Genomic DNA, 22,051 nt, shown 5'->3' with positions numbered 1-22,051 from the left:
CCCCTGCAGTGGAACCGCAGACTCTTAACCACTGGACTGCCAGGGAAATCCCTGGAAGCACTTTAAAAACGTAAGTCAGACTATGTCAGTCTGCTCAGAGGCCCCAGCGGCCGCCCACCTCGATGATAGTAAAAGCCAACGCTTATTCCACAGTCCCAGGCCCATTGCCAGCTGACCCAGCTTCCTCCCAAGCCCGTGTCTTGCCAGCTGCTGCACCGCAGGCCCACAGCGGCTCCACGAGGGGCCTGAGCCCCCTCCATGGCCCTGCCTGGCCTCTGCCCCTGTTTCTATCAGACAGGCCCTGGAAGGGACGGACGACAATTGAATTGACTTGGGAAGCATTTATTAAATGGACTATTTACAATTAAAAGACGCTTGCTCCTTGGAAGAAAAGCTATGACAAACCTAGAGAGTGTATTAAAAAGCAGAGACATCACTTTGGCAACAAAGTCCAAATAGTCAAAGCTATGGTTTTTCCAGTAGTCATGTATAGATGTGAGAGCTGGACCATAAAGAAGGCTGAGCACCGAAGAATTGATGCTTTCGAATTGTGGTTCTGGGGAGGACTCTTGAGAGTCCCTTGGACAGCTAAGAGATCATATCAGTCCATCCTAAAGAAAATCAACTCTGAATATTCATTGGAAGGACTGGTGCTGAAGCTGAAGTTCCAGTACTTTGGCCACTTGATGTAAAGAGCTGACTCATTGGAAAAGCCCCTGATGCTGGGAAAGACTGAAGGCAGGAGGAGAAGAGGGCGACAGAGGATGAGATGGTTGGATGGCATCACTGACTCGATGGACATGAGTTTGAGCAAACTCTGGGAGTTGGTGATGGACAGGGAGGCCTGGCGTGCTGCAGGCCATGGGGTCACAGAGTCAGACACAACTAAGCAACTGAACAACAACATTTACAAAGGGGTGAATAGGGTACTGGGGAAACCTCGGGCACTGCAGTCTCGCCAGCAGGACACAGTGGGTGCTGATCCCCAGGCCTAAGAACCTGGATGGACTGAGCTGTCCTACAGGAAGAGCTGTCACTCAGAGCAGCTTCAGTCACAATCACCACGAGCTGGGGGGGCCCAGGTGCCCACCAACAGCTGAAGGGTAAACAGAGCAGTCTGTGCACACAGTGGGATGTGCTTCAGCCTTAAGGAAGGAAGCTCTGACACCTGCTACACCATGGAGGGGACTTGAGGACACTGTGCTCAGTGAAATAAGCCAGACACAGAAGGATGTGTATCGTGTGATTCTGCTTGTAAGAGGTCCCTGGAGGAGTCAGAGTCATAGAGACAGGAAGTAGAAGGGTGATATCAGGGGCTGGGGGGTTCATGTTGGTGAGGGCGGTGTTTCAGTCTTGTAAGATGCAGAGTTCTGGAGATGCTCGTGTGGTGGTATGAATGTGTATGTGTGTGTGTGTGATAGTCACTCAGTCGTGGCTGACTCCTGCAACCCCACAGACTGTAGCCCACTAGGATCCTCTGTCCATGGAGTTCTCCAGGCAAGAATACTGGAGGGTACTTAGTGGTACTGAACTGCATACTTAGAAACGATTAAGATGGTGAGTGGGATTTTTAAATCACAGTTTTTAAAAAGCTGAAGATAGGGGGAATCTGCAGTTGCCCTGGGCAGGGCCATGTGTCTGGACCCCTGCTCGGGCCCCCAAAGACCGCTTCTCACTTAAAACATTCACTGCTACAAGGCACTGGTTCTGGCTCCTGGAGATTTGAGCAGAGAGTTCGGGCTCAGATTCCCAGTGCCTTTAATCACACGTGGCCAATCCTACTCTTAACCCGGGAGGAGGGACAGAGAAATAAGGCCAGCAAGCAGGGTGCTGTGTGTCTAACTGCCATGAACCTCCTCCAGCCACATACCACCCTCCGGGTACAGGAACCATGCCTGGGATGCAGGTGACAGGCCCAGCATCACCCTGGTGTCAAGCTGGATTTGCTGGCGCTGGCGCTGTGGGACACCAGGCCCCTGCCTTCTGCCTGTAGAGTCTTGGACCCTTCAAAGCCTGGGTCAGCAGGTGTGGGCTCATTAGAGCCTAGCCAGGCAGGCAGCCAGTTGCCCAAAGAGGCCCCTTGGGGACCTGCTGGGTCTATAAATACCTGTTAGAGGAAGTGAGTGTGTTTGGGGGGAGGGAAAGGAGAAGGGGAGGCCCCGAGGGGCCTGAGAAGCTGGGGGGACTTGGTGGAAAAGAACTTGGTGAATTTCCATGCTCTCTCAGCCCCAGGAGCAGCACAGGGAGACCACAAGGGGAAACAAGACCAGCTGCCAGCCGTTGAGTCCCTCCCGCACCCATAAGTGAGGGCTGGCTCAGAGCTGGGCTGTGGGTGACACATGGGGATGTAATGTGGTCCAGGGCAGAGGCTGAGCAGCACCATGGGGGCCGGACAGGACCACGCTTCACTGAGGGGACACAGAGGGAACCCAAAGCCTCTGTCTCCCAGCCACTGCCAACCTTGACTGAGTGGGCTTGAGTGGCAGCTAGAGGAGAGGGCTCCAGAAAGTTCTGGGGGGCTGGTGCATGGTCTCTGCCTGTAACTGCAGGTGGGACTCAGAGCAGAGGCTCCCTTGGTGGCCTCGGCTCCTTCTTGGACTGGGTGGCTTGGACTGGGCTGGGGCATGGTGTCCGCCCAGGCTGCCCTGAGCTCTGGCCCCACTGCACATGGCCTGAATCACAACATGGTTTGCATGTGCTCAGCCTGGTAAGTCCCAGATCCTCTGGGGAGGAGTGATCCCAGTGACCACCGCTGGGAAAGGATGCATCGGTCCTTAGAGCTGGGGCCCCAGCACTGAATTTAATAGGAAGGCAGGACTCATTGGTAATTAACCTGTAATTATCCTTTTAAATAGAACAAACATTTTCCTTGCAATCTTACTTAAACGACTCATTTGTTTAACAGACTTCACAGACAATAAGAGCTCAGGCTCTGGTGTCTGGGTTCTGGGTCTGAAATTTAGCTCATTTCTTTAGCATTCTGTCATGCAGGGCACCCCATTTTTCTTGTCTGTGGAACAGAGATGACATTCCCTGTCTGTGCGGGGCAAGTATGTATTCAGTGCAGGTAACAGGAAGCCCAGCTTACAAACGAGACCTGTCAGCACAGGGCCAGGGTCTGGGTGCTCCATCTCTCCACTCTCCCTTCCTTTGTATGTTGTGTTCATCCTCATGCTTGTTACCTCATTGTCACAAGATGGCTGCTGCGCTTCCAGACATCACATGTGAGTTCAAGGCAGGAGAAAGGAGAAGGGCCTTGCTACATGTTTCTATTCTTCTTAGCAGGAAGGCACACATTCTCGCTAGAGTCTCACTGGCCCCCTCTGCTGGCAGACTTTAGCTCTGACATACCGGCCAGAAGTGAGCAACACCATCACAGGAAGGTATAAGATGGGCTGGAGAGATGGGAGGGGGACAGACACCATCTCCGGGTCTCATGAGTCCCAGGGTCTCACCCAGGGCTGGCATTGGTACCAAGGAAGACCAGGAGGCCAGGTGTTGCTCGAGCAGAGTTCCTGCCTCACTCCTGAGTGTGGACAAGTTTCTGCCCAAGCTCTCAGTGCAGGAGCTGGCGCTGAGAAATGGCCTGTTACTGTCCACACGTAAGTACTCTTCCTGTGCAGGGACTGACCGGCAGCCCTCCAGCCCAGGGTGCCTTCAGGGGAGCTGGCGCGCCTGCTCCTTGAGGAGGAGACCCTGTGCTCCGGGAAGGCAGGAGGAGGCGCCTTTACTGGCCACTGTCCTCCAGCGGGGTGTCCCAGGTCTTGCCTGGGGGTGAGGGGACTGAAGTTTCAGTCCACGATGCCCTTGAGTGCCTCCGAGGAAGGGATTCCTGATTCTACCTGGAGAAAGAGTGGCAGAGGTTCTAGTGGGAAGGGCGAGTAACACCCCTCGTTTTTTTGGCTCTCAGTTCCACCCCCCACAGAGGATGAGGCCCGAGGCCTGGAGGTCTGTGTATGGCTCATCCCTGCTCACTGCCCGAGCTCTGCAGAGTCCCCTCATCACGGGGTCCTGCAGCCACCCTGGCCCGTCCTGTCCTGTCACTGTCCTCACACCACGGCCGATCGGCAGGCCAGTCGCCCTCGATGGGGAGGGTGCCGTGGCACATCCCTGGTGGGTAGCGGGGAGGCCTGGGGGGGTGGCCGTGCAGCTCCTCTGCCCGCCCCAGGCATCAGCAGCTGTGTGGGAGCCACACGTGAACAAGCATAGGCAGCTATTGGTGCCGGGGGAGCCTCTTGGCAATTTTGGGAAGTACAGCAAGAGGCTCATCCCTCTTAGCTTAAGCCGTGTCCTCATTTCCCCTGAGCGGGAGGGGGAGCATGCGGGGGCGGGAGGCAGAGGGCAGCGAGAGGGGGGCGCCCAGGGCCTCTGCAGCCAGGTGTTTGCAGGCTCACTCGACCGTGACCACTGGCCTCTGGGTCCTGTGCTCTCTGTCCTTCTGGCTCACTGCCTTGATCTCTCCTTTCGTGGGGCCTCCTGGTCCCCTGGAGGCCTCCCAGATGGCACAGTGGTAAAGAACCTGCCTGCCAATGCAGGAGACATGAGACACAGGTTCGATCCCTGGGTTGGGAAGATACCCTGGAGGAGAGCGTGGCAACCCACTCCGGTATTCTTGCCTGGAGAATCCCATGGACAGAGGAGCCTGGTGGGCTGCAGTCCATGGGGTTGCAAAGAGCCGGACATGACTAAGCAACTTACTGCGCCTGGTCCCCTGGAGAAGCCACATCCCATGCAACTTTGTCTGTGAGCCATCCGGGACCCTTCTCACTTTCCCCATCTGTTACCCCTGCGTCCCCACTCCCCATCCATTTCTCATTTTCTCTTCTTGTCAGGACCCAGCAAACCCTCCTGCCATACACCGGCTCTGTGGGGGCTGGGAGCTTGGAGCCACGAGGATAGAAGGGCTCCCTAGGGGTGGGGGAAGCCCACAGGCTGCCAAGGAGGTGGACACACAAGAAACTTCTGACCCGAGGGGAGTGTGGCTGTCTGAACATCACTCTCATCTCTCTCATCAGTTACTCATCTTCGCCTCTCCGAGGAATCCTGTTTACTTTGTTCACTATTCCTGGCACTGGATCAGTACAGGCATACAGCAAGTGCCCAATCAATGCTCCTGGAGTAGAAGAAATCTGGTTGCAGATCAGAGCCCTGTAGGGAGCCTGCCGGATATGCAGGTCCCTAGGCTGTGTCCCAGGCCTGCGGGTCCAGGTCTCTGCCTGGCAGTCCCGCACCTGGAGCACCCCCTTGGCAGTGCTGCCCTCCGCAGAGCAAAGGACAGGTCAGCCTGGGGACCAAGTTCTGAGCAGCCGCCCAGAGTGAGGACAGAGGTTCCCTGGACCGGGCACTTCCACCCCCAGCAGCACCGTCCAGGGCGACATAGGAGTGACCATAGGGAGCGTGCAGATTGAAGGGCTGTGGGGACAAACAGTTGACTGGAAACGGCAGATTCCCTGTGCAGACGGCGAAGGATGAAAAGTGTAAACAGTTCTTGTGGGAAGAAAGGATTTGTAACATGATCGTACTGACGTAAATTAAAAATACACACCCTGGGCTTGGCAAGGATTTCTTAAAACATAAAAAAGCACTAAGTTGTAAGAGAAAATTTAATAACTTGGGGTTCTTTAAGATTAAGAGCATTTATAATTGTGTCAAAATGCACCATTAGAAGATCAAAAGGCAATGGACTGAGAAGGAGTCTCTCTCTCCAGCAAAAGACTCCACGGGGACGCAAATAGGATGGGGACAAACCCACACTGAAAAGAGGGCAAGAAAGTGCTGGAGCGTGGCCCCAAGACCACGTGTGCACGGCCAGGACCACATGTGCAGAATCTGTGCTCCACACCTGGAGTTACCTGGGAAGCACAGGCTAGACCACCAGACACCATGCACCACGTCAGAGGGGACGGGTTAGAACTGGAGGGACTGCTGTTGAGGACAGGGGTCACAGGGACACCATCGGCAGCCTGTCGCGGCGGGGGCTGCTTCCCGGTGACCCCACTGCTCTCAGGAACAAGCCCAGACCTGCACCGGGAGCCACGCACAGAAGTGCTCACAGCAGCGCTGCCCGGACGCCCTCGAAGGCCCGCCCCAGGTCCAGCAGTTCAGGGGCCCTCGAAACCAACCTCTCAGACAAGAAGCGAGCGTGGAGTGGAGCACGGGAGCTGGGGAAGGCCACCAGGACCATGGGCCACGTGACCCATTTGTGTGAAATTTGGGAGAGAAACACAGCGGTGAGGGTTGAATGGTGCCCCCCACCCAGGTCTGCAAGCCGAGGTCCTAACCCCCAGGACCTGCGGACATGACCTCACTCGGAGTTCGTGGAGCAGCATGGGCCCTCATCCTCCACGACAGATGTCCTTCTGGAGGGGACACTGGGGCAGAGGCATGGGGAGGGGGAACACTACGTGAGGGGGAAGCAGAGCCCAGGTGGTGCCTCTGAGCCCTGAGAAGCCCCCCTCCCATCCTCCCCCAACTCCCGTCGATGGCCGGAAGTCACTGGGGGTGAGTAGAGGTGTGGACCAGTTGTCCCTCAGAAGGAGCCAGAGCTGCTGGCATCTTAGCCTGACTTCCGGCCTCCAGACCCCAGACAATCCATCCCTGCTGTTAATCCTGGGGCACTTTGCCGTGCACTCCAGGAGCCAGTCCAGTGGCTGCCGGGTTCTGAACCCCCTTCTAGTCCTGGGCTTCCACTCCCAACCCTCTGGCCTCAAGGAAAACCTCCCCACCACGAGGGAGGGGACTGGAACTGAAAGGGGCTTCCAGAGTGGGTTTTGGAAGGGGTGTGGGATGACTGTGGGGCGTCCCCCTGGGCAGTGGGGTCAGACTACAGGGATCACTGCTCAGGGAGGCACAGGAGATTCAGCTAAGGGTAGGATGGGCAGTTAGGAAGGATGCCAGTGGGCTGATGGGCATGCACGCAAACATGGTGGGCATGTTTGTGGCATGTGTGCGTGCATGTTTGTGCATGTGCATACATGTACTTGTGCGCGCACATGTGTGCATGTGTGTGCACATATGTATGTCCTGAGGAGACTGAGAAGCTATAGGGAAACACAGGAAGGGCCCCCAGCTGGGGAACTGGTCCCTGTCGACCCCAGGCCCCTCTTCCCTTCCCTCCCAGGCTTTCGGGAACCTTCCTTAATTAATGCCTGTAAGATGCTCTCAGATGTTAGAAGCAGCAGTAGCAGCTTTATAAATAACACTGACTTCTGAAGGTTGACTAATGCCCGCACCCTTGGGTGCGGGGAGAGCCTGGGGATGGGGGAGGGGCAGCAGAGGAGGTCCCCAGAGCATGAAGTGGCATCCCAGACAAGGTCGGGACTCCTCCTGGGGCTGTGTCCCTAGCAGTAAAATCAAGACTGGATCTTTATCTTCACAAGGTCCTCTCTCTTCTTTCCTATCCAGCCTTTGGCCAGGGTTGCAAAGCGGCCTCCAGTTCAGCCCCAGGGCCTTTGGGAGAAGCAGGCAGGGCCATGTGGCTGGCCTGGTCCACACACGACCTGGCTGCTCCTTGAGGGAGGCCGGGAAAAGGCCTGTGACCCACCCAGTGACCCCCTCAGAGGTAACACGGGCAGCAAAGCCACCGGTCTTTGAGTGTCCTTCAAAGAGCCCTGTCCCGGGGCAGAGGCAGAGGTGGTGGGGGCCGTGTCACAAGCGGCACCCTGGTCAGCTTGGGCCTGACCTTTCCTGACCTTACATCTTCACCAGAAAGGAAGGCCCTCGGAGGACACAGGGGGCAGGTGGGTGGGGTGGACGAGGCCACGTTTGCTTCAAACCCTCACTGACTGGGATGCTGTGGCTGGGGGCCTGGGTCAGTTTCACCCAGAGATGAGCAGACGAACCACAGAGCCAGGCCTGGGCTCAGCCTCCTGACCTGAGGAGCTGCTCACTCGCAGCCCCAAGCCTCCTGGGTGACCGGCGCGTGTTCACGGCGATGTGGGCAGAGATCACCGGTCCAATGAGCCTAGGACGCCCATGTCTGGCCCCTGTCTGGATGGTGACTGGACAGCTCAGGCTCAGAGCAGCCTGGTTCATGCGGTCCCCCCGCTGATGGACACGGATGGACAACAGAGAGGACTGAGGTCTGGGACCCTTGGCCTCAGCTCAGAAAGGACCTCTGTCCGCTGCAAACTCCCACTCCCCAAAGTCTGGGGGCTAAACCTGTCATGCTGTGGACATGATGACTCTGCTCCCTGGGCGAGCAGGGAGGGAAGTTCCCCAGGACCCGTGAGTTCTGAACAGACACTCATGTACCAAGTAGCCACAACGATGCCTGGATGTTGGGTCGCTGGGCCAGGAACAGCAGAGCGCGCCCCAGGGCGTTGATTACCTTCTGTTACCAAGCCCACCCCCGCAGTTTCTCACTGGGGACGCTGATGTCCAGAGCAGGGTGAGGTCTGTAGACAGTTGACAGCCCAGTGCCCCCGAGAAGTGGGTCTCCCAGGCCCTGCTCCGTCCTCTGCCGCCCATCTCTGGGCACTCACGTCAGGCAGGGCCCCGATGGCGTCTGGGCCTGGGCAGTGGGGAGTGGTGGGGGGTGGTCCCAGGCCTCTTGCTGCCCCATTTCTACCGATTAAACCTGGTGCCCACTGGCGGGGCCACTTCAAAGTGGTTGCTCGTCCCTCAGGAGGACCCTGGGGACCCTGGGTGGGCAGCGTGCTTGCCAGGGGCCTGTCCAGGAAACACACGGGGATATAGCCCCTCTGCCCAAGGAGGCGGGGGCCCTCCCAGGAAACATTGCCCTGCTCCAGTGACGACTTCACTCTCCCTGCGGCAGACACACAGAGACGGCTTATCAGGGGCTCCCGGTTAAGGGAGGATACAGGGCTGGGAGGAGAGATCTCCTGGAACCCCCGGGCTTACCATCACAGGACACATAGAGTCTGGCCACCTGGCTGCCAGGCGGCACCCTGGTCCTCAGAACATCATCCCCACCCAGGCATCGGGTTATGTCTTCCAGGGTCGCATGCGGGCTCAGCTAGCTGGGACCTCGTCTTCCAGACCTGAGAGGTCCCACCGCCCCCTTGCATGTCCATCCAGCGCCTGCCCATCTCGGGGAAGCCCACCTTGATTTGCTGCAGCCTCTGGCTCACAACTGCTGGCTCCCACCCCTCTCACCATCCAGAACATTCTCTCCTCCCTCCCACAGTGCTCCAGTTAACTTCCCCAGAGGGCTGGTTGCATGGTGATCAGAGCTGCCACCAGGGGGCTGGTCGGCCATGTGTGGCTTTCAGCCTACCCCTGGTGTTTTAGGACCACAGTCTGCACAGTTTTTATTTGTGTGCTTTTCGCAAGGCTCTGTTGGGAGGCATTACTCATAACTCAGTTTGGTGAAAATCTATCTGGATACTCACGCTTGAGGTAAATATACCAAGTGTTTGTAATCACCTCTCTCACCCCCGCCCCCCCCCCCCAATTGTAACTGGAAATCAAAAAAAAGTTTCTGAGCATCGGAAACCAGAAAACCAGGCACTCAGCAAATGCTGGGGACCCACCCGCCCTGTGCAGCCAGGCGATTCCACGAAGCAGAGCTGCTGAGCCTGCTGGCTGCTGACAACATAAGACCTTGGAGACGGCTCTGTGCACCAAAGCCGAGGACGCGCCCGGCTTCTCTGAAGAGGAGGTGGTGGCATAGGTCTGCATGGAGTGTGTGCGCGTACTCACTCACTCAGGACACAGGGGGCAGGTATGTCTGACTCTTTGCAACCCCATGAGCTGTAGCCCACCAGGCTCCTCTGTCCATGGGATTTTCCAGGCAAGAATACTAGAGTGGGTTGCCATTTCCTTTCCCGGGGGCTCTTCCCAGACCAGGGATTGAACTCAGGTCTCCTGCATTGGCAGGCATCGGATCTTTTAATCACTGAGCCACTTGGGAAGCCCTCTGAACAGAGCAGGCAGGTGGAAAGGCAGGCGGCTGCTCTGCTGGCGGGAGCGAGCAGCTGGGTTGTAGAGACGACACAGTATCCGCGAGTCAGTTCTAGGCTCCCCCTCCCACCTGTGTCTGGGTGACATCCAGCCAGACCACCTGCACACTGGCATCGGGGCCTGAACCTGACGTGACAGCACCTGCCCCGGGGACTCCGCGCCAGGGACACCGGCCTTCATGGTGTGGGCCGATGTGTCCTTTGGCTGGGCTGGCCTGCGGCTGGATCTTCCTGTGCAGGACACACGTCCTCCTGCCTGTCCTGGGACAGGACCCGCAGGCTGTGACCAGTGTCTGAGGGAGAGGCGGTCACTGGGAGGTGGTCAGGACCCGCGGGCTGTGACCAGTGTCTGAGGGAGAGGTGGTCACCTGGTACCAGGGATGTGGCCCCTGGCCTGGAGCCCCTGCCGGCGCCGGGGGGTCATGCAGAGGTGGCCCCGTTCTCTAGTCCTCGCAGGGCCAGGCTCGGGACGTTCCTGAGGATGCTGATGAACGGGGAGAGCAGAGTGAGGTCTCTGCAAAGACGGTTCAGGAAAGGAGATCCCTTCAGCGTCTCCTCCTCCAGCCTCACAATGAGGGTTTCCCTGGTGGCTCGGACGGTAAAGAATCTGCCTGCAATGCAGGAGACCCAGGTTCGATCCCTGGCTCGGGAAGATCCCCTGGAGAAGGGAATGGCAACCCACTCCAGTAATCTTGAATGGAGAATCCCATGGACAGAGGAGCCTGGAGGGCTACAGTCCGTGGGGTCACAAAGAGTCGGACATGACTGAGCAACTGACACTTTCTTTTTCTTCTGGCCTCACAATGAGGGTAGGGTGGTGGCAGCAGCAGCAGCTGGGTCATGGGGATGGGGGTGCTGTGCCTTGAAGGTCAGGGCTTCTCCTCTGAAGAGAGGGGTGAGGGGAACTGTCCCCCATCATCCATAGAGGAGTAGGGGAGAAGAGGGCACTGTGGTGCCCCTCGGGGCGGTAGGCGAGGTCACGGGAGTCCCAGCTGGGCCCTCCGTCTGGCAGGATGGAGTCCATGCCTCCAGCCTTCATGGCCTGAGGCAGCAGTTCCCTGAGTCACTATTTAATCCCTGTGAGGACCTGAGAGGTGCGTACAGCTTTCTCTTTATAAATCAAAAAGCAGCGTCTGAGACGGGGTCCCTCATCCAGGACTTGAGGGCAAGGCTGTCTGACCAAGGCCCTTTGTTGTCCCCACACCAGGCAGAACTGACTTGGGTCCCATCTCCAGGGTTAAAGTCCAGAGCCCGGGGACCCATCTCACCTTCCTCCTGTGGGATTCCGTCAGCCTCAAGGGGCTGTCGGGAGCCGATGACGCAAAGGGGGGCTGTCTGCAATGGTCTCGGAATTGGGGTGAGGTAGGAAAAAGGAAAGTGAGTTTATGTGTAGGTGGCCCTGCAGTTCACCTCCTGAACCCTCCAGAGAAAGGCCTTTGGACAAAGCAGCCCCCACCCCCCAAACACAGAGGGACTCGGCTCCCTGCCTCCAAGAGCCCTTTGAAGGGGGCTCTGTGTTTGTTCTGAACAAACTGGACCTGTCACTTCCAAAGCGATTCATTCCAGGAAAGAATGGAGAATTCGTTTTCAAACCCGATCACCGCGGTGCTGACCTAGAAAGGACCAGTGAAGCCTGTGGTGAGGGTCGGATCATGTCGGGCGGGGGCGTCCTTCCAACCACACTGCGAGGGGGTGGGGTGCTGGGGGGGAGCGTCCTTCCAGCTGTCTTTGCACAGTCTGTGCTCTGACTGGGCTTTCTATTTTATTTATCCAAATCAAGTTAAAAAATGCTTATTTCAGAAATCAGCCATTTGCTACCACAAATATATTGGGAAATTTTTCGGTGGCATTCATTTCCCCCAGCTGGAGAAGCGACCCTGAACACTGATCAAGGATATGCAGGCTTGTTTTAGAGGTCGGCCTGCAGTTCGGGAGAAGCTTGATTTTGCTCCTGGTTGAGTATGGGGGGTGTGGGGCTGAGGGGAGTAGTTCCTGGTGTGGAGGCAGCAGGTCCGCGTGTCTCCCCCTGCCCTCCTGCCCCGTAAGAACACAGATCCTGCACAGGTAAGCGGTGAGCTTCAAGTGCCCTAAGGGTCTGTCGTTGCGTCAGCCGTTGTGAGTGTTGGAGAAGCAGAAGGACCTGTCCCTCCCTGAGTCAGGGGGTGACAGCAGATCCCTGGACTCAGGGTGTACTTGAGGGGCCCGGCAAGTTTAGCTCCTTTCCTGGGGGGCGGGCGGGGAGGTGCCCTAAGATCCAGTCTGGCCACGTGCCTGCCCCAGGCCTGTGCTCCTGGTCCATGTCCAGGCGGCAGAAGCTGTGAGGAAACCTACTTCCCCCACCTCTTTTCTGACCCTAAAAGGAGGGCGAGGCCTGGCTTCCGTGTGGGCGTCTGGAGATCTTTTTACCGGCCGAGAACAAACAGGGCTGTAGAAACGAAAAGCTCACTTCATCTCCGATGCGAGGCAGGGACTAGGTCAACCTGGAGAGCACTCTCCTGCCTCCTTCCAAGGGCGGGCCCCTTGACTCTGTGAACACAAGCCCGTCTGGGCCACGGCCTCCCTGCAGAGGCCGAGAACTGGCTTCACGATCTGTGGCCTTCCTCTCAGCTCTATTCGCTGAAGATTGCACAGTGCTCCCCTGGGAGCAGAGGCTGGCTTCTGCCGAAGGGGCTGGACAGATGCTGTGTTGCTGGAAGCCTGGGACGTGTGTGGGAGTCCTGGGACGATCCCCATAGAAACCAGCGGTGAATACTTTCAGCAAGCATTTCCCATCAAGGGCCCAGCGATCGGTGCCAATGGATGTTGACAAACAGGTTGACTTTGTCTGGAAAATCGCTCCCCTTGTTACTGGCGAGGCTGGTGGGGCACATCGGTGGTTGCGGGCCTACACTGCCACCTGGCGGTTGGCATGTTCTCTGAGGTCCCGAAATAACTGCAGCTGCTGATGAAAAAGAAACCGCGTTCCCAGAAGGGCCCTTTTCCACGGGGAGAATACTCCAGAAATGGCTGAGGATGGATAAGCAAACACTGCTGAAGCTTACCGTTCGCTGTGACGTGACGTGAGCAAAGGGCTTTTCCCACACACACAATCCTTGGCACCAGGTGCCTTGAAGGATGGGATGTAAAAAGACGCGTGACTGAAAAAGTCTGAAACATTTTACTTCATATTATACATCTTTTTTTTTTTTTTTGGTAAAAAAAGGCAGAAACATTTAGGGAAACAACATTTGACAAGAAAGAGCCTTGAGCCGGAGGGCCTCGGACATGGGTTTTGAAACGTCTTGCTTTCACAGAGTCTTCTTTACAGCCGCTTGTGTCAAGCTGAAGAGATAAGCCTCGTAGATGATATTTAAGAAGTTGTCATCATTCTGGAAAACAGAATCAGAAGCCCCAAGGGGGTGAGACTCGCAACCAGAGGCTTTGTCTGTCTTGGGGCTGGGCTGGCACCTGGATCCTCAGCTGCTCCTCCCCACCTGTGTGCTCACAGTGCCTGGCTTCTAAGCGCCTGTGTGAACAGGGGGGCTGCAGGCCAGGCTGTGGAGGTTGGGGGGGGGTGAATCAGCTGTGGGTCCTCAGTGGTCAGCTGGGAGGGCAGCAGCTGCTCGTGGCCTGCAGTGCGGGGCAGCAGCCTTGGGGAAGCACGGAGTGAGGCTGGCTCCAGAGAGGCCTGGTCAGTCGCTGCCTGCAGAGACACGGGGCATCTGGAGACTGTGCGGGGAGGACAAGACCCACTCGATCCTGCCCGCCTGGCTGCGAAGTCACTAGTGGCTCCGAAAGGTCCCCCAAGTTGCCCACAAGGGGTGGCTGTTGCTGTTTAGTTGTGTCCGACTCTTTACGACCCTGTGGGCAGGAGCCCACCAGGCTCCTCTGTCCATGGGATTTCCCAGGCAAGAATACTGGAGTGGGTTGCCACTTCCTTCTCCTTGGGATCTTCCTGGCCCAGGGATCAAACTTGGGTCTCCTGTATTGGCAGGAGGATTCTTTTCCACTGAACCACCACGGAGGCCGGCCTTTGCTGTGGGCCGAAGTTAAGACTTCAAGGCAATGTGCTTGGTGAAGCCAGAGCCAGTGCACTCCTGCCCTGGCCCGGTTAGCTGAGGGCTCTGGCCTTGGCTGGTGGGCAGTGGTGAGACCAGGGGCTCCAGGGGCCGAGGGACCCATGGAGGTTTTCTCTGTTTCTGATGCTGGAGACTCCCTCCCACCTGGCTCTGTGGTGCTCTGGTGATCCACCCACAGCTCACATGCCCGCTCAATCCCAGGGGCTCACGGGGGAGCAGCTGGTGCAGAGGACAAATGTGTGACCTCTAACTAGCGAGGCCCGGGGGAAGGGCTGCTGCAGCCCCTGTGTCTGGGGCCGCAGTGTCTCTGCCCTTGCACAGGGAACTTTGGACAGTGTTATTAGATGGAATAAGTGCCTGTACATTCACATTTAAGGGGTTTTTGTCTATTGCTCACAGAAGTGTATAGATGTCATCCCCAAGTCTTCATGAACTTACCACGAGCAGCTCCTGGAAAAGGAGGGGGATCCCCTTCCTGTGAATCAGGGAGGTGCAGGCATCTCCCGTCTGCTCCACTTTCACGCTCAGCTGCCTCCTGGCCCCTTCCTCTCCTTTCTAAAATGCGTTACCTTCAAACTAAACAGTCTGACTAGAGGAGACTTCCACCTTTTTGAGCCAGACTAGACAGCACAGAAGTGCTGGCCACTCTCTCAAGATCTCCTGACACTCAAGCAAAATAACTCGAAAATCTTTTTACCCTAAAAGACTATTTACCCAAAAGACCCCTGAACATGAGAGCTGAGCTGCCTGGGTCTGCCGGCAAATGCCTGCTCTTTTCAGGGCCTGCCCCGAGTCCTGAGGTATGCTCTGTCTGGGCCGCCCAGCCACCTTGTGGCTGGTCCATGGGGTGGGCAGAGGTGCTGGACAGTGAGGCTGCGGCCCCAGCTTGCTCTTTGCTGGCAGGTGCCCTCAGGCCTGTCCCTCAGCCTCCATCTCCTGGTCTCGGAGGCCCAGCCCGGCACAGCTCTGCGCAAGTGTCCTTGTTCTCGTTATTGCACAGGGATGAGCATGCACAGGAAGTCATCCCACCCCATCCTCACTGCAGGCTTCAAGGATCTCTGTAAAACACGCCTGGGCTGTCATAGCCGCTCCTGCTGTCCTCGCTGCCCCCTCCCCGGGGCTCAGGGCAGCCTCTCTCCAACTCCTGCTGGTTCCCAACACCCCCAGACCAAGGACCCTCCCAGTGGCTGCAGGATCCACTGGCGCCTGCCTCCTCCTTTCCTGCACTGGAGGACTGAGTCCCTCCTCCAAGGACAGCACCTGGAGGAGTGGACACATCCACCTAGAAGCGCTGAGCTGCTGCATCACCCTCTGGTTCTTGGGGAGCAGGAAGTGGGCCGGGCTCCCTGAGGGTCTCGGGTGAGGCCGAGTAGGGGGCGGTGCCCGCCTACCTGGATGAGGTGCAGCAGGGCCTCCTGGAGCTGCGGCTTGCTCAGGGCGCTGCCAGGGGTCCCCGGGGGCTCAGGAGTCCGCAGGGGCAGGAGGAGGCCGGCGGGGGTGGCAGCAGGGTCCTGGTTTCCTGGGGGTAAGGGCGCACGGCTCCTCTCCTGCGGCGGGGCCCAGCTGGGCTGCGCAAACACCAGGGGCGACATGAGTGGAGACGGGGTTGCGGCGGCCGGGATGCGCTGGGGCGAGAGGACCTGCCGGGGGATACAGAGACAGGCGGGCAGGTGAGGGCGGCTGGCGCGCGAGGGTGCGGACAGCGAGGCGGACACAGCAGGTTCCAAGGTTAACCGTCCACAGCTCCGAGCGCCAGGGCAGCCCACAGGAGGCCGGCTCCACCTGCATGTCCACCTCCCCGCCACCCCACCCCGGGTACCCATCGGCCTGGCATTTGCTGTTGTGACCACGGTCCCCTCAGCAGGAAGGCTCGTCCTCTGAGTAGCACCTCACTTCCCCACTTCCAGTCACCACTTGACGGCATCTAGGACCTGGCCCTTCCCTTGGGGCTGGCTGTCCATGCCCCTGCCTGTTGGGGCCCATCTTCCCACTGTGAGGGAAGGGTCACAGGGTCACATCTTCACCCTCCACCTCCTGATTCTCTGCATTTGGGTCCAGGGCCGGGGGGAGTGCAGCAACCAGGGGGCTACTCCTGCAGGCCCTGCAAGTGACCTGTCTGCCTGCCTCTCTTGGCTACCAGACCGAAAACCAGGTTTTCCGGTAGTGTCTTCTGGCCCCTCAGGAGCTGCTGTGACCTCAGTCACTCTCTTGGCACTGTCCTGGGCAGAAAGCAGGCGGAGGGGGCGGGTGGTTTGTTTAACTGTCGCCAGTCGTCATTTGAAGCAGAGGTGACTCCACGGGCGGCTAGTAGAGCACAGGCTCTGGGGCCCGTGAGCACGGAGGGGGGACGTGCCCGTCAGGGTGACCACCAACCATTAACTCCAGCTTCCTAGTGTCTGGTCTGGATCCTCGGGGACAAGCAGAGAAGGGGGGCATGGTCACACTGGGGCGAGGATGCGGGTGGGGAGCAGCCACTGTCTCAGGACGGCAGGTGCTCAGAGGTGAGATTTCCATCAACGGCCAACAAGAGCACTTTGACCCACAGTCTGACAACATGAAGACTGTGCTCCACGCCTGCTGGCTTGGTTCCTAAAAGTGAACGATTCTGGGGTCCTGCTGTAAGCCGCTTGCCGAAATAGGATGGAAGGACCAACGAGGACACACATAATACACAGCAGGAATTTCCTAAACTTGAACGCTGAGGCACTGTCAATGAATCTGTACCAATCCAAATGGAAAAAGACCCTCAGATCTCCAGATGCTGCCCGTGCATGGGCAGTGAAGAAATGGAGGAGCTTTCAGCTTTCTCACTGTCCTGAGTTATTAGTGACCACAGAGAATCAGCTTCCCTGGAGGACGGAGCATTTCTAAGAATGACGTTTCCTCTCGGGCAGTCAGTGTGCACGTCGTGGGCGGGGGCAGGGAGCAGCTTCTGCCTTCCCCTGACCCTCATTAAGCTACACCTGCAGAGACGGGCAGGGAGGCTATGCCTTCCAGGGTCGGTGACCCGCTTTTCAGCTGACCTCAAGAGCCCACGGGCTGTGGCATCCCAGGGACAGGGCTCCTGGCTCACCTCCACGCAGCACGTGCAGAGGGGCCTGGCCCGCAGCCAGTGCCCAGAAGCATGCACGGGATCATGAACACACAACAGTTTACTGTGGGCGACATAACCAGCGGGGGGCCAGAGGTCTGACATCCTGAACAACTTCAGACACTAAGTTTCCAACCACAGAGACCTAGGGTTTTCTTGTATCCATGTCAGACCTGGAAACAAGAAGACTTCTCTCTGGGAATGAAGTGTGTTTGAAAGGAGGGCTCCCAGACCGCCCGGCAGAGAGCAGACCCCTTCCTGGCAGGAGTTGGAGGCAGACGCCGTGAGACCGCTGGGCAGAGAGCAGACCCCTTCCTGGCAGGAGGTGGAGGCAGACGCCGTGAGACCACCGGGCAGAGAGCAGACCCCTTCCTGGCAGGAGGTGGATGCAGACGCCGTGTCCCGCGTGGCCCTGCCCGGTGCTCCCCAGCAGGAGGACACTCACCTGAAGGAGGGGAGCCGGCTGCTCTGTGCTGGGGGGCGGGTCCCTCCAGGGCTCCAGGGGGTTCCGCGCTCGGGTGCTCGGGGTGGCCGCGGGGAACTTGGCCGCCAGGGCCGGGCGGCCGGGCACAGGCAGCTGCTGGTCCTGCTGTACCGCCTGGAGCCTCCGTAGCAGCTCCCGTGGGGAGACTTCGCCTGGCCCCACTGGCTGATGGCCAGGGCTGGGGCCAGGGGGCGCCGGTCTGGGGAGGGCCCGGGGCCCTGGAGTCTGGGGCGGGAGGGCACTGCTGAGACAGGTGGGCTGGGCCGGGGCCGCGTGGGTGGTGGTCGAGCTGGCAGGTGCTGGCGCCCCCGGCTCACACCTGTTCTCGGCCCCGGGGATGCTCTGCAGCGGGAGCGGGTTCTGAGTCCCGGGGGCTGCGAGTGCGCGGCTGCAGGGAGACCCTGTCCGGGCAGGCCCAGCGCAGGCTGCCCTGAGGGCGTCTGTGCAGGGCCGGTTCTCTGGCAGCTCCGCCAGCGGCTGTAGGTCCACGCTCCTGATCATGAGCTTTTGAATGGCAGGGCAGAGCTGCTTGTCGACGGGGGGCGAGGGTCTCCGGGGCTCCTCATAGGATAGGGATCGGACGACCCCCTGCCGCGTTGGGAGCGTCTCTGGCTGCTGCTGCTGCAGGGGGAGGGTCTGGGGAGGCCCTGTGGCCTCCTGACACGGGGCTTTGTCCTGCTTCCCAAAGAGTGCGGTCAAGGACAGGTGCTGGGGTTCCGGGTCTGAGGTCTGGAACAAACACACACATCTGATAGCGTGTCCATGTGTGATCTGGTTATGTGTGATGAGGGGAATGAAACCTAACTTACCCACCCAATGATTTCTATTTACAAGGGGTCGATTAGAGGATAGAAAAGCCTAATGATCATAAACTTTACACATCTGGGACCACCTTTCTAACGTCAAATTTTGTCATAGGCTTCTCCCTCCCACCCCAAGATGGCTGTCATATTTCAGTATCTGTTGAATTTTTTTTTTTCTTTGGGCCGAGCCACATGTGGAATCCAGATCCCTAACCAGGGATAGAACTCGGACCCTTTGCAAGCAGAAGCCTGGAGCCCTAGTGGTTGGACCACCGTGGAAGTTCCTCACTGTCTGCTGACTGATGAGCAATCAGGAGATGCTTGCTGGGCCTGGGGACGACTGTGTGCAAAATCACAGACACAGACGGAAGATCATCTCCTCAACAGGAAGTACACCTCCCCCTGCAAAGTGCTGGGAGACACCGAGCAATTGCAGAAACACAAGGGTTTCAGAATTCCTGATAGTTTTCCACAGAATGACAGAAATTAAGGGCTGGCAAGTTGTAAGTCATCACTCTCTCTAACTTGATCCAAATACACAGCAGTCGGTCTAACAGCCCGTCAGAGGCGTAAACGCCCCTGTGGCTGGCGACAGGCCTTCTTCCTTCCTGCCTGTGCCCTGGTGCCTCGAGGCTGCTGCTCCCTGCGGTTGGGCTAGGAGAACACGAGCGTATCTTAGTTACATATTCCAGTTTCTCTTGTAAACAATTTCCACGAAAAGCAAACTTATAATAAAAGCTAAAAGTTAATTAGAAAAGATATTTAAAAAAAAATTGAATGCAAGACTTGCATGAGCCAGTCTTTATGTCTTTTGGCTCCAAGTTCATCTTTAAAGTGGATTTAAACCAACAATTCCCTTATAAAAATTTTTTTGATGAGGAATAACCATAGGTACTGGTTATACCCACACTCAAGTGATGGAATTTGCAGATTAGCTATTTTGCTAATGCTGGGGTATTCTGAAAAATATATATACTCATACAAAAACTGATGTCATGTTTCATGTTTGTATCTTAGACGAAAACACAGTGACGGGTCATGGGGTCTAAAGGGGGACTTGATACCAGTCCTTAGACCAGGAGTCCCACCCACACAGGGCACATGGCCCAGGACTGGGTGCCAAGGGGAGGGCTGCCTCTTGTCAGTGGCCAACCTCAGAAGGATATGGCCCAATGGGTAATAGTCTTATCGGCTCCGACGGGGTATTAGGTTGCTGTCTTTTTGGAACACATTAACCTCTAAGGAGTCAAGTTCACAGGGATTAGCACAGAGTAAGGGAAATGCCAAATGTAAAAACAGCAACCCTTTGTAGGAAGAGCAAATCATACATAATGACAAAATCTCCACTTTGAAATCTCTCTTTCCTGGATCAACTCTAGGGCACCTCCAGAGCACAGCCCCCCACCCCCTCGCCCCTGACCAGCCTCAGGGCCAAAGTCCCTCAGGAATCACTGGGACCAGGTGGAGAGCAAGGACCATGCACCTGGCTGGGCCGAGGGCCCCGCTGCTGCCGGCTCCCACTGGGTTTCACTGGAATCGGCTTGATGAGGTTGGGGTTGTCGTGGATGGCGGACGAGCTGCTGATCTGTTTGGGCTCAGAGCAGGTTTTACACTGAAATGGAAAAAAGAACCTCATTTTTGGTGTAAAAGAAACTTTAATCTCTTAAAAAGAACGCACCTTCATGCTCTTTACCGTATCTGTGTGCTCAGTTGCTAAGTTGTGTCCGGCTCTTGGCAACACCACGAATGGTAGCCTGCCAGGCTCCTCTGTTCATGGAATTTTCCAGGCAAGAATAATGGAGTGGGTAGCCATTTACTATTCCAGGGGATCTTCCCGACCCAGGGATCAAACCCGAGGTCTCTTACATCTCCTACATTGGTAGGTGGGTTCTCTACCACTAGTGCTACCTGGGAAGCCCAAGCTATGTTTGAGTCTAAATCAAATTCAGATTGAGTGTGTCTCAGTGGCACAATTCAGCGGTACTCCATCGGCCCGCAGGATCCAGAGGCCCAGAGACACCCGGAGGTGTGACAGTCTGTGGGTCTGCCTGAGAAGCAGCAGCTTTAACAAAGTCTCCGGCTCTCCTGTGGTAATCAGCAGTACAAAGGCTTCCCTGGCGCCTCGTCTGGGTCGGGGGAGGGCTCCGAGCCCAGCTGGCAGCTCACTTAAGACTGGAGAGCTGCATCCTTAGAGTGACTGACCCTCTTTGGTCTATAAATCAAAGGGTAAAGCTGACTCAAACAACTGATTTAAAAATTACTAACATCATCCTTATTTAATGAGTGATTTTTGCATAAACAGAATAATTCAAATCCGAGTGTTCTGAACCGCTCACTACAAATTAGAATTTCACAGAGAAAGAGAGGAGAGACAAGCCTCGTCATTTCGGATACTGAGTCATCACCGCCCATTAATCTAATCAACTATGCAATTGCTCACACACTGGGATTCATAGCAGGGAGGGTAGGGCAGTGTTGTCTGTGTCTCCCTTGCTGAAACAGCAAATAAAACTGTAAAGCGTGGTCTTCTGCAAGGTGGGCTTTGTGGTGTCATTCGTTTCAATGGCACAGTTGTGCCCTTGGGCCAGGACACATTTCTCTGTCCCCAGCATGGAGTGGCCGTGAATACAATCTCCCCCCCGCCTCAACCCCCCTGGACCCTGATTCGTTCCCATAAGCTTCATGGCTGTTGGCTGCACTTTCTATCCGAGGATGTCGGGGCTGGGGCTGATCACCACTGTGCTTGCTTCGGTTTGGAAAGTTCACTGCACAAAGGACTTTTTCCAGCCAAGAATTCCGTTCACCATTTGCATATTTGGCACTAGTATTAAAGGGCACATGGAATCACTTTCTGAATCATAAAATGTTATTTCTAATTCTCAGGTGAGTTATAGCCACAGGACCACTGGCCTGGCTTCTGAGATATGGATCAGCAACATGAGACCAGAGTGTGGTCCCTGACAGAGTCACTGATAGAATGCTGGCGTGAAAAGGCTTGACAGCCTGCTGGCCGGCCGAAGACAGTGGAGCTCGGCTCACTTCTGCGAGTGCTCCCGTCTGCACTCAGGGCCCCTGGGTTGCCAACTGCTTTACTCTGCACACACCGGGGTGGGCCGTGGACAGCACCCCCCAGGGCAAGCCGCCAGCAGCTGCTTCCTGAGTCACCACCACAGGCCATCTACCAATGAAGCTTCATTTTCATGTAAAAAGTGCTCAGAACAAGACACCACTGACTTCCACGGCTTGCAGCTCATTATCCAGTGGTTGAAGCTTCTATGTCTCTCCCTACCCAAAGCTTCTATGCCTTTCCCTACTTGGAAAAACACACAGAGTTGGCAAAAGTGTATAAAGGATTCTTTGCAGAGAACCCAAGGCCTTAACAGCTACATCACATGAGCCTGTTTATCACACAGATATGAGTATCCACGAGGCGGAGAAACCTGGGGGAAAATATACCTGAAGTGCTAAAGGCAGACATTGTTGGGTGGTAGGGTTATGGGTAATTTCATTTTCTTTCTTCTACTTTTAAATCTTCTCAGTTCAGTTCAGTTGCTCAGTCATGTCCAACTCTCTGCGACCCCATGGTCTGTAGCATGACAGGCTTCCCTGTCCATAACCAACTCCCGGAGCTTACTCAAATTCATGTCCATCGAGTTGGTGATGCCATCTAATCATCTCATCCTCCATTGTCC

At 56.7% G+C, this 22,051-nt stretch overlaps 1 protein-coding gene across 4 annotated transcripts in view; it reads right to left on the bottom strand.

Annotated features, from left to right (window-relative positions):
• Positions 1-13,061: 13,061 nt before the first annotated feature.
• DCP1B (decapping mRNA 1B) overlaps positions 13,062-22,051 on the bottom strand; it is a 41,984-nt gene continuing 32,994 nt past the window's right edge. The window contains exons 6-10 of one of the 4 annotated variants that reach the window (XM_043882612.1): positions 19,843-19,971; positions 17,518-18,285; positions 15,373-15,624; positions 13,397-13,605; positions 13,062-13,291 (exon numbers count right to left, since the gene is read on the bottom strand). In XM_043882612.1, the coding sequence (XP_043738547.1) occupies positions 13,405-13,605; positions 15,373-15,624; positions 17,518-18,285; positions 19,843-19,971 (1,350 nt within the window). In that variant the 3' untranslated portion in view covers positions 13,062-13,291; positions 13,397-13,404. The remainder of the gene's footprint in view (positions 13,292-13,396; positions 13,606-15,372; positions 15,625-17,517; positions 18,286-19,842; positions 19,972-22,051) is intronic. The other 3 variants (XM_043882613.1, XM_043882615.1, XM_043882616.1) reach the window with 3 other exon arrangements.

Source organism: Cervus elaphus, chromosome 22 (genome assembly GCF_910594005.1).
Source record: "Cervus elaphus chromosome 22, mCerEla1.1, whole genome shotgun sequence".
NCBI lineage: Eukaryota > Metazoa > Chordata > Mammalia > Artiodactyla > Cervidae > Cervus > Cervus elaphus.
Note: the sequence above shows the minus strand (reverse complement) of the source record. Positions and strands in the feature narration are given on the sequence as shown.